At 34.6% G+C, this 12,479-nt stretch overlaps 1 protein-coding gene across 2 annotated transcripts in view; it reads left to right on the top strand.

The window, feature by feature from the left end:
• Positions 1-12,479, top strand: part of LOC126972984 (lachesin-like) — a 110,501-nt gene that overhangs the window by 80,124 nt on the left and 17,898 nt on the right. For both annotated transcript variants that reach the window (XM_050820099.1, XM_050820098.1), the window contains exons 6-7: positions 5,534-5,662; positions 11,437-11,611. In XM_050820099.1, the coding sequence (XP_050676056.1) occupies positions 5,534-5,662; positions 11,437-11,611 (304 nt within the window). The remainder of the gene's footprint in view (positions 1-5,533; positions 5,663-11,436; positions 11,612-12,479) is intronic.

Below are 12,479 nucleotides of genomic sequence, written 5' to 3'. Positions count from 1 at the left end.
ACACATTACTGCTTCCCGGCAGAATTAGGCGCCGTGCAATGCCTCAAGTTTTTACATGGCATACATTTTGACTCAATTTTTGATGCTTTTCTTTGCATTGTTCTTCTCAATCGGTCACCCTTGTCAGAGAGGTGCTAAAATGATGCGACATTAGTCGTCGTTGGTCTCTTTAGTTTTGTTTTGCACTTTTGGCGGTTTGTAGCATTGCGGGAGCTCCACCACAGTTCTCTGGGTCACAGTTTTGAGTAAATCAGTCCAGCGCGTCGGTAAGCGTCTTTGAGAGACGCGGCAAGTTTTTTCAATGTAAGCAATTCGCCCCGTGCATGGTAACCATATAACTACATAGTTGTGAATTGCAGCGGCGTCAAAACTGTCAATGTTTGTGGCAGGAGCGGCCTTTTTCCATTTTTTATTGGGCGTGACAAGTTTTTTGTCGTCGTCGTCTTCAGTCAATCCTGCGGTTGAAATTACGCCATTCTTTTCTTTGCTGATGCGGGTTACTGTCGCATGTCCAATGCCAACTGCAACTCTATCACATACTTTCTCCATGCGTAATAGCGGCCCGCCATTTTGGTTCTCTCGCTCAAAATATTCACGTAAGTGAATAACAAACTCACGACTTTGACTGTTCAAAACAGTATTCTTCGTTCTCTTTGGCATTATTTCAACAAGAAACTAACATTAATAACAAAATATAACAAAAAATTAACAGCAATAGTAATAAGAACAAAGTAATGAGTTACGAAAAACACGTCGCGTTTTACACTCACCTGACCCTTGCATTTCATTTTGATTCACATATTATTTTCATGTTTAATGTCCTCAGAAGGTAGGTTCCCAATTCATTTCATCAAATAAACCACCAATTGACAATCAAGTCTTGAAGAACAGCCTGTGAATGAAGCATTGCAACTTGATTGACGATATAGATAAATTTCGATAATAAGCCACTACCGACACTAACAACTCAGCTATCCAATTATTATGGTATATTGACTAATTCGCAACGATTTCCGCACCGTAGTTCACCGCAAACCGCAAAGCTCACATATTTGCGAAGAATCGACACAAATAACCCGTCACCTGTTTTTAGACACTAATTACTAAGCCACGCTCGAGCTCACTTCCATCTAACCAATAAATTTATGTTAAATGGGAATGTTAGTTCATAATTAATATCGGTATTCATTAATAATTGGAATATTAATGATTAATATTTGTTACTTATCTCATAATTGGAGATCTTTAGATTATGAATTATATGAAAATACTTCTCATAATCGACCAACTCATCAGAAACACGATGTAATTCATTTCAAATTTATTATTTTTAATCGATTTCAACAGATTACAACAGTCGCTTTATTTAATTTATTCAAACAAAACAAATCTTATTATCCAAATGAGACTCAAGCTGAGTCTCGTGCCAGAGTGTGGCGAGTCAACATCTCCTGAGAATGCCTCGTGTAGAGGCGAAACGCGTGTCTAATTGTTGGAAGACAAATATTGGCCGAATTAACACTATAGAAAACTCGAAGCATTTGGATAATTATGGATTTCCGCAAAGTAACGCCTACTTCTATAAATTTTCTTTAATCTTATTATTACAATACTACCTATGATTACATTAAATTAAAACTATCATTACGGGGAAGTGTATCAAGAATACTGGCAGCGTTCTTGTTTTATTAATTCTAATATAAAAATAGTTAATTTAAAAGATCACTATTAAATAAGCAATAAATAAGTCACTCATCATCGGTGCTATTAGAACCATAAGCAATAATTTATCCATTCTAGTATACTCGTTAGAATTCTGTAGCTTAGCTTAGAGTTTATTGGAAAACATGAACAAACAAAGAGAAACATGAACTGATAGACCAGTATCGAAAATATTTGAAACCAAAAAAACATAAAAGTAGGATGAAACCCTTTGAAAATGGAAGAGAATATAACAAAAATGAGGAAAAATAAATTACGGGCGATCTCGGGTTGGGAAGTGGAAAGGGGGGGGGGTGATTAAGGGTAAAAAAAAGGTTTATCTCGATTTCCGGCAAAACTGCAAGTCCTATAGAAATAAGTCAGTAATTGTAGGTAATAAAAAGATCTGCAACTTTCGTATTTACAATTTTTTCACATAATCTCAAAATTTATGTGAAAAATTCAAAAAACCATGTTAGTGGTTTTTTATTTTTATCTTTTCCAAAATCAATTTTTTTTTTCACGAAATTTGGTGAAAATATGCCTTTTTATGTCCCAAATACACTGTAATTTATTAGAATTGAAATATTTATTGTTTCACCTTATTTTGACACATATCGAAAAAAACTTATTTTTAATCGATCACCCATCAAAATATTATAAGCCTTTTTTTAAAAAAATTGTCTATTTTCTGTTCGTCAAAATCTCTACTTTTCGATAGTGGAAAAAAAATATAGATTACAATGGTAAATGTTCGGAAAATTTAAGCCCATCAAAACGCGTATCATAGAGGACTCATACATGGTATTTCGTAGCAGCAATAACATGGATTACAATTAATTAAATTAATCAATAATAATGAAAAAAATGGATAGCATAACACTAAATTATTATCCTTTTTACATTTATAAATAGATTTGATTGTATTTGTGCATAAAAAGGTAAATTTTCACCAAATTTCGTGAAAAAAAAAATAGTATTGGAAAAGATAAAAATAAAAAACCAAAAACTTGGTTTATTGAATTTTGAGATTATGTGAAAAAATTAGAAGATCTTTTTGATGATTTGATTTATTTCCAAAGGACTTGCAGTTTCGGCAGAAATCGAGAGAAACCGTATTTTACCTTAAAACACCCCACACACCCCACCTTTTCCACTTCCCGACATCAGATCACCCGTAATTTATTTCTCCTTTCATTTTTGTTAAATTCTCTTCGGTTTCCAATGGGTTTCATACTATTTTTTTTTCCACTTTCTATCATTTTCAAAGGCTTAAAGCCCATGAAGGCTCAGCACTGGTCTAAGAAGGATAACCTACACTTACACACACAAAATAAAACCTTACTTAAAACCAAAAGTTTTCTAGGTGGAAGTACAGAAAGTAAAAATTCTATATTTTAAGCATTGACGTACAATGAAAAAGTAGGAGAACCAAAGTCACCGACATAGCCCAGATGGCTGCGAAAATGAAGTGGCAGTGCTTGGGGCAGTAAAGTCCTCGAATGGCGACCACGTACCGGAAGACATAGTGTTATTAAGCCCCCCACAAGATGGACCGACGATCTGGTCAAGATCGCTGGAACACGTTGGTTGAGGGCAGCGCAAGACCGATCATCATAGCGATATTTGGGGGGAGCTGTTTAAAATTAGTTTAAAATTAATGTTCAAACTCTATTGTATAAAACTCTGCTTAATAGACACGTAGGCAGAGTTTTACTTCAGGCACTTTTTGAGTGTGATTCAGTTGTTTGTTATATATATACTTCAATGCTTATAATAGAGAATTTGTACTTCCAATAATTTGCAGTGCATTAGTCAAGTTACAATGAACAAAAAATAGAACGTAGCGATATTTAAGACCTTGACTGACCGATACATTTCAAAATGTTATGTTGTCGCTAACGAAAGATAAAAGTCTGAAAATGTTCTTAAGTAACCAACATCAATGAAAATAAATCAATCAAACAAAACAATAATGCTTCAAATTGCCTCTGCGATTTCTACTCCACATTCATCACAACATATTTCATCACAACAAAATCCTCCGCCGCGTCTGTCTATCTGTCTTTTCGCAATAAACTCAAAAACTACTGCACCGCTTTTGGATAGCATGGTTCGCGAACGGTATCCAACAAGGATGTGTCATTAAAAATAAGCCGTAAATAAAAAAGCCGTCTGGGAGTTTTCAACGAAAAAGCTGTCAAAACCCTATGAGATAATAATATAACAAAATAATGTATGGTGGAATTGTGTATCGTATATTATAGATCTACAGATTAGTCCAGGAAGGCATATGTCTATCTATTAAGTACAGGGTGGCGCAATAGAACGTGCATATTGCATCATCTTTTTTCGCGGGGTAGAAAGTGCGCGGGCGGGGGGACTCTGCATCGTTGGGTAGACGGGCTCATGGAGTTTTAGTCAATATGAGTCACTTCGACGGGAAGCGTCGCGCATTTTGCGTGCGCGCATTTTACGAGAACTCTCGTTCGTACATCGTTACTAGGCGTTTATATTGTTCTGAATATGGACTACGGTAAATTAGTGAAGCTCCGAGTGCTAATTTAATTAAAATATGGCAGCAGTATACAGCGTTTTGAAGAGACTGGTTCAACGTTTAAACCATAAGCAAAAGATCGTCCAAGAACATCTAGGACCGGCGACAATATTGAGAGAGTTATGCAGTCTGTACGAGGAGATCCACAAATGTCAACTCGCAAGTGATCGTCTGTCTTACACTTATCGAGACGAAGTTTGCAACGAATTTTAAACTTGGATCTTAAACTGCATCCTTACAAGCTGCAGTTAACACAAGAATTGAAAGAGTCTGACTTCGGAGCAAGGCTCGCATTTGCTAATGAAATGCTTAATCGATTTTCCAATTTTGACAATATCCTTTTCTCAGATGAGGCCCACTACCATATCAATGGGTTCGTAAACCGTCAAAATTGTCGTTACTGGAACAGTGAGAATCCCAAACTCAAGCACCAGAAACCACTGCATAGTCCTAAAGTGACAGTATGGGCAGCAATCTCCTGTAGAGGAATAATTGGACCGTTTTTCTTTGAAAATGCACGGGGGCAAAACGTCACTGTTAATACCGAACGCTATGTTGCGATGTTGGAAGGTTTTTTGGCTCCAGAACTTGAAAATTCATGAATAGTAAATTCTAGGACTTGGTTTGGACCTGTCACACATCAAATGACTCCATGGCGGTTGTGAAACAGATGTTCCCTGGCAGACTGATTTCGAAAAGAGGTGATATCCCATGGCCCTCACGTAGTCCAGACGTGACGCCTCCTGACTTTTTTTTGTGGGGATACCTCAAGAACAAAGTCTACAGCAATAATCCGAAAAACATCGATCAGCTCAAGGAGAATATCCGTGGTGAAATGGCAGCAATTACACCAGCATTACTGAAGAAAGTTTTCAATAACTTCCGTTTGCGATTAGAGAAGTGTCGTCGTAGAGAGGGTCATCATTTAGACGATGTTATTTTTAAAAAATAAACTTCAGTTATTTATTAATAATACCTCAGTTTTATTTTAACTATAACTTTTGTATTTATTTTTTAATCAATATTTTAAATATGCACGTTCTATTGCGCCACCCTGTATAATATACTATATTCATTTTAATTTTTTTCTATTGACAAAATAGCGTCTGTCAAGTCAGCTAGTTTAGCATAAATTGAAATTTAGAAATCTCAAGCAGATCATAGAATTGAGCAGACGTTTACTAATAAGGTTTATTATTAATTACGTTTAACTTTTAGGCAAGTTTAATAATTATTGTGATAATAATAATATATTATATTTTGTTATTGTTACAGTGACTGTGTACGAAGGAGATACATTATCGCTGCAACGTATAAGCCGGACAGAGATGGGCGCATACCTGTGTATAGCGACAAACGCCGTGCCGCCTTCCGTGTCCAAAAGAATAATTGTTGATGTTGAATGTAAGTGCCAGTATGTGACAAGCGAACAGTGTTGACAAATCACACATTACAGACACGCAACAAACATACTCACAATAGAAGAGTTTCTTTCATTACTTAGATCATATTTTATACGTCTAGAGACAGCTGCGAAAACGTAGAGAAATAGACTCAAAAACTAACCTCTATTTTTAGCAATTCACGCAAATTAACACAAAGTTGCCTGTTTCTATCGCTTGTCTTACAGCAAGAGACTCTATCTAGATGTATAAATTGCTTTAGGTTTGTCGCAAAGAGAAGAAGATATAATTTTATTATATTATGTATTTGTTTATTCGGGTATTTAATAATCGCATATTACTACAGTTATAATAAGTAAATAGCAATAACTTGCAAAAAATGAATTGTCAAATAGGTATGATACAAATCTAAGCGGAGTTTACAATCAAGATAGCTGATATCATTGGATGCTTAGTTTAATCATCAATCAATCACACACAGACCATAATAATTCATATTAGATATCATAATATTATATTGAAGCAGTAGATAAAACGGGCACACACGCTGTCATCCTCGGATCAACATCTGGCGGTCCTGATTGGACATATTTTGGGTCTCTCTCGCCGTCATCCGTCGGGCGCCGCTCGCCTGCCAGTCGAGAGTCGGTGGCCAAACTGATTTTACCGAGACATGTTTTAGTTTAGTCTCGGATTAATCTTGTCACTCAAACTTAAATCCGGTTACTCGGTGCAGTTCGCCAAAATGCTTTGTATTGCTTATACTTGAAATATTGCAGGATTATGCTTGGATGATCCAAGCAGTGTATTTATAGCTTTAACGTTGGCATCCTTTGATATTCCTTTGCAGTTTTAGAAGATTATGCAACAAAATAGTTGCCGGTACTATTACAGACACATGATCCAACAATTTTTGTGTCTGATCGACGGACGCAGTTTGTTGTGATTTGGTTCTTATCCCGGTTCTCCACTTCAAATGTCATATCATTATTAATATGGGCAGATACAAGCAGACACCCCGTAACATCGGTTGGCCCTTTAAATTATTATGAAGAATTATTTATTATAATTTGATATAATTTTACGTGTTCGATGTACGATACCAAACTTCAATCTGACAAATAGGACCTTGGTCCTATTAGTAAACAGTTTTTTTAATATCAATAAATGAGTAGGTACACAGTTATATTAATTTTTCAATGACAATATTATTAAAGATTACCAATGTGGTCTTGCGGAATTTGGCTAAGGAATCAGCAAATATGTCAGCTACGCTATAAAAATTGAAAATATTACGTAACCGTGGGACTGGGGAATTTCTACCTAGGATCGTTCGACGAAGTGGACATAGTGGAGTAATAGGCTTACGTGGAATTCTTTCTGGTACTATTAGACTAAATTTATTTAGTAATTTGGGGCAATCAATATATGTTTTAAATATTTTTGTAATTTAAAATGAAAGTGGGGTGATAAAGGGCAACGGATTGCTATTTTAAGCATAACACAAGTTTTGAATTTCTTCGTCCGCATAAAACCCTCTCTGATTATGACAGAAAAATATCTATCATCCATCGTATCTAGGCCATCCCACGTAGTATACTCGTATTCCTACTAATGAACGACCAAAACAGGTAAGGAAAGAATTCTAAAAAATATTTGCGAAAGCAAGAGATTTTTATCTTAGGAAATGAATATAGTATCTACCTTAAACCATTTTGCATAATAAGAGATGATAGTTATAAAGGATCAAGTAATGAAGTGAATTTAATATAAAATGCGCAAGATAAAACAAATAGCTTGCGGTAATTACATAAATTTCTAATTCAAATAAGCTTAATTAAAGATTTCTTGGGTACCTAATTCTAAACTAAAAATCTCAGTAAATACAAACTTAATTCGATGTTTGGGTAATAGTCGATCACTACCATTACAACTTTAGCATTTCAGTTCATTATTGCTACAAACAATCAAATGAAAATTTATGTTGAAGTATGAATAGGTATTTGCAATTGAATTTAAAACATTAAACAAATACGTAAAACTGGAATATTCTCACACAATCGAAGCTTTACAGGACTAACACTGGTAAAATTAGTATGAGGAACGGGCAAACCTATATATTTTGTTCTAAAAGTCGGTGCAAGCGCACATGTGTGCAATCCAATTTAATTCCGACCTTCAAATTGCCTATCTTTTGCGATAAAAATTTGCGAACAAATGGATAGAGTTTCGTTATAAGTATATCTCGATCGTTCATAATAACGATAGTCTCAGTTATAAATTGCAAGTACCGATAAATAATGCGCCCTTATTAGGAAGCGCAGCGTCTGTTATCGAATCGTTGGAAATATCGGCAGATAATTACTCCGCGGCTTGGTAGCTGGTTAGCGATACATTTAATTACACACGTCAGCTCATTTATACTCACCATAAGTCATTTTAACATGCCTTTTATGTGAAAGGAGTCTGATAAGTCATTGCGTTCTCTAATTGCTCACATCTCGATACATATGAGGGCTTTAACTTAACGTAACTGGGACACGCTTATTGTATTCATGTACGCGAATAAATTGGATCCTTTTACCAGTGCGAAATGGGAAGAAGTGTATGGAAATAGTATAGAAAAAAATCCCACTTTAAATTTAAATTTTTTGCGTAAAAGGGCTGTTGTCTTGGAAATGATAAGCGCGAGTACCCACGAATACACAGATAAACAGGTTCCGTTTGAGCGAATAGATAAATAACAAAAGGTATATTTTGTTGCTACTGCGAGTGATTTCAAAATCCAATACATCAAGCCACTTAGACTTAAGTATGATATTCGCAAGGTTGACGTATTTTTTATGGCGACCGATTACAGCTTTTACACGTGCATCCAGTTAATTATAATTATAATCCAATATGAACCTGTGACCATATCCGTATATGGTCAACACTAATCATACTTTCTGCGACTCAATTGACACTTTACATGAGATTTGACAGTTGATTATTTGAAAATTTAATAGTCTTTCAAAATATTACTTCAAAAAAACTGGCCAAAACAACATTTAAGTATAAAAATAACCTTTTGATGTGAAGAAGTTGAAACGACTGACGTGAATAAAGAACGCTGAGTGGTTATTCGCATGGAAATCTCCAAAATATTCAAATGTCAGCCGGAGTATCCATACATCGGAATAGTAATGAACACACCTGAAGCACCCGACGCGAAACAAACGTACTTTATAAATATTTTAAAGCATCGTAGAATATTAAATCGTATCAGACGGGCCGAGTAATATTCCTTCTGAAAATTGCCACCATAAACTTTCTGGATGTGAATTACGTTCTCAAACTGTGGATTTTATTATCGCGGTGTTGTGTGAAAAATCGTCGGGCATTCGGGCGCGCTCGGGTGCGCTCGCTAAACTTCCACCGATTCATCACCATTGAGGGTTTATAAATTGCTTTCTAGTTTACGATAGTTTATTTTATACGTACGTTGTCGGCTCCAGTTTAAATGATATGATTAATATCCTTACCCTTCATCGGGTTCATTCATTACTTACGTCGATTGTTAAATCTACTTGATTTTATTAAATAATAAATGTTAATAAATCAAAGAGTGGAGGTAATGTTCATTATTTTTAACGAAATATACATATAAATTGCCATCGAGCACACCTGTGCAGCTAAAATGCTGAAAAAAGCTGTTTTTAAGTTAATTTTGCATTAATAGTCGATTATTTAGTGTAAGAACGTGAGAAACCTGAAATTATTTCATTGATAAACCTGAAGTAGTATTATCCAATTGAAAACCAGTGAAATATTGACCAAATAATTATATTATAACGGTATTTATTATTTTAGTGCCATTGTTATAACAATAGGTTGGGGGAAAGTTTCTATACATTTAAATATAAGAAAACTCAAGACATTTTTTTTCTAATTCAAATATTTTTATTAAAATAGGATTATTGAAAGTTATTGCCACTTAAATGTTTGTTCTATTGCGGTCTTTGCTTTTTAGACAAATAAATAAAAATGGACCAAATAAAGTAAAGATGACTTGGAATGTTATTTACTGGGAATATGGAAGAGTAAAGTTTGCAACATTCAATATAATCTATTAATAAACACTACAATGATTCAAACAAAGCAGGAAATTTCTCCTGGTTTAGAGATTTTTTTTCTGACACTCCAGTTCCTATCACAAACTCTCTTGTCCCCACCAGCGCTGCTGAGTCACTTATTCTGGAAAATCTTAGAGAGCGTAAAAAATTTTCAAGTTCAGATTTGTAAGACCTGCAGAAATAATTCAAACTTTTAAATCTCTTGACATGTTAAAAAAACTGCTGATATATAGGACTTTCTGTAAAAATCATATTGCGTGTTTATTGTGTTTATTAAACCTACTAAAATATTGTAAAACACTCCAATATTTTAGTCTGTATGTACTTCTGATTTGAGCAATTATCGTCCTGTGTTGATTTTGCTGACCATTTATAAAATTTCTAAAATTATATTAAACCAAATGCTTACTCACATAAGTTACTGCATATAAAACAATTTGGGACGTTCAACAACGGATGCAGGTGTTGAACTAATGAAGAATATTTTTTGATGCCTGGGAGGAATCACAGAATGCACTTGGTATCTTCTGTGCTATTTCTAAGGCCATTGATTGTGTTAAACATTCAACGCTGAACAGGAAGCTACGTCACTATGACATAAAATACTGCGCTCGATCTTCTGATTTCATATTTAAAAATAGAATTGAGAGGGTCAATGTGAATGACAGGAGATCTCCTAGGTCTACTATCAGGGGGTACCACAAGGGTCTATTATTGGACCATTCATCTTCTTTATCTACATAAATGATCTTTGTAACCTTATAGAAAAAAACATAAGGTAGTATTGATTGCGAATGGCACTTCACTGATATGAATTAAAGTGAAAAGAAACCAGGCGATATAAGACGAAGTAAAATACGAATTTCTCTCAGACATCGTGTACTGGTTTCGCGCTAGTAGCCAATCTCTGCACTACACTACAATTTGCACAGTTATTTCATTAGGTGCAGCGCCTTTCTGAAAAAAAAAAACCACACGACATAAGCAAAATACTGTGTTTATTACTTTTCAAAATACTGTCCTTTACACTTTAAACATTTTTTCATGCGATCGAACCATTTTTTAAAACAAGAGGCCCACAGATCTGAAAGCATGTTTTCTACGTGCTGATTGAACTATCACTGCCTCTTCGGAATTGGTAAAAATTAAAACTCTAATCAAATCTTTGATTTTGGTGAAAAATAAAAGATTTGATACCTTTTCGGAAGCTAAAAATGACTAAGTTTTGTGGGTCGTGTGTGAAGAAGCGTTGTCATGATGTAGGTACGCGAACAATTTTTAACACTGGGTAAGCAAATGGTAGAATACCACTCGGTACTAACACTTGTTTTATCTTCAAGTGGAATTGTGCAGATGGGACCGGTATCTGAGAATAAAAATGCGATCATTTTTTTACCAACGTTTCTCGCCTGCCTCACTTTTATTGGCCTGTTCTCATTTTCAAAAATCCATTCACAAGATTGCTGTTTTTTGTCGGGTTCAAAACAGTAAATCCACGTTTCGTCTCCTGTGACAATGTCTTAAATAGCATTAGAGTGACAATAGACAAATGATTTCCCACCAATTTTTTTATTTTACTAAAGAGGTTCCGTTTCAAAAAATATAACATTCGAAATTCAAATAGTTAATCAGCATGTATTTATATTGAATATTTTTCCAGTTTCTCCAATGATCTGGGTGCCCAACCAGCTGGTGGGTGCTCCATCGGGCACTGACGTCACCGTGGACTGCCACACCGAGGCTCATCCTAGGGCTATCTCCTACTGGGTCTACGATAATGTGATGGTGCTGCCCACCAAGAAGTATGCGATCAACACTGATGAAAATAGTTACAGGTAATTTATCCAATTTAAATTTAAAAAAGAACCCTTTTGCTATTGTTATTTCTTATTTGAAGATACGTCTACGGTACGCCGTTATTTTAAGATCTCCAAAAAAAAACTGCTTAACAAGTGAAAAAGAAATTTAAAACAAAATTGCATTATGAATTAATTTGGTTTCGAAAATAGCACTACACAATTTTATTTACAAATCGGTAGTTCCTCGCCCTAGATTGATACATTTTTAATAATAAGAATTATGTCGATGATATAAGACGGAATTTTTGGAAAATTTCATTTTTTACCATTCTGTTACTTTCCAGTACACAAAAAATAGAAACAAAACTGTTACCTATCCTACATTAACTTTTTTTGGTATGTCTGTATGATTACCAAATAATGTATAATTTTTTCATACGTTTTGTTCTAACTCAAACCATAACATTAAACTATCCACTCCTACGAGTCGATTTTTAATGAACATTTTCGAACGAGTCAACTATTTTGCAATGAAAACTTTTTAATATCATGTCTTAATATTTTCAGTGTTTGATAATGAGTTAGTTATTGAAGTAGATACATATCATAAGAAAACTGTGGATATAATTTAAAAGATTATAAATATATATAAGTCTTAACAAATAAATAATGTAGTTAACATCCCAAGCTATGTGACTTGTTTTTTATGTTGTATGGGAAAACTCCGTGAGTAAATAATGAAATCAAATGGCGCAAGCAGTAGACGTAAACCAAATATAAAGCAGGATAAGTCTGAGACAAGCAGCTCGATGTTGTTAAAGTTGTATGAGACGCTCCTGGTAATGTTGGTCATATTAAATGCTTCGGAGAGCAAACTCTTGTATTGACAATCTGATCCCTTTGT

Source organism: Leptidea sinapis, chromosome 28, assembly GCF_905404315.1.
Source record: "Leptidea sinapis chromosome 28, ilLepSina1.1, whole genome shotgun sequence".
In the NCBI taxonomy this organism is placed as follows: domain Eukaryota; kingdom Metazoa; phylum Arthropoda; class Insecta; order Lepidoptera; family Pieridae; genus Leptidea; species Leptidea sinapis.
This window is presented reverse-complemented; position numbering and strand designations above follow the sequence as displayed.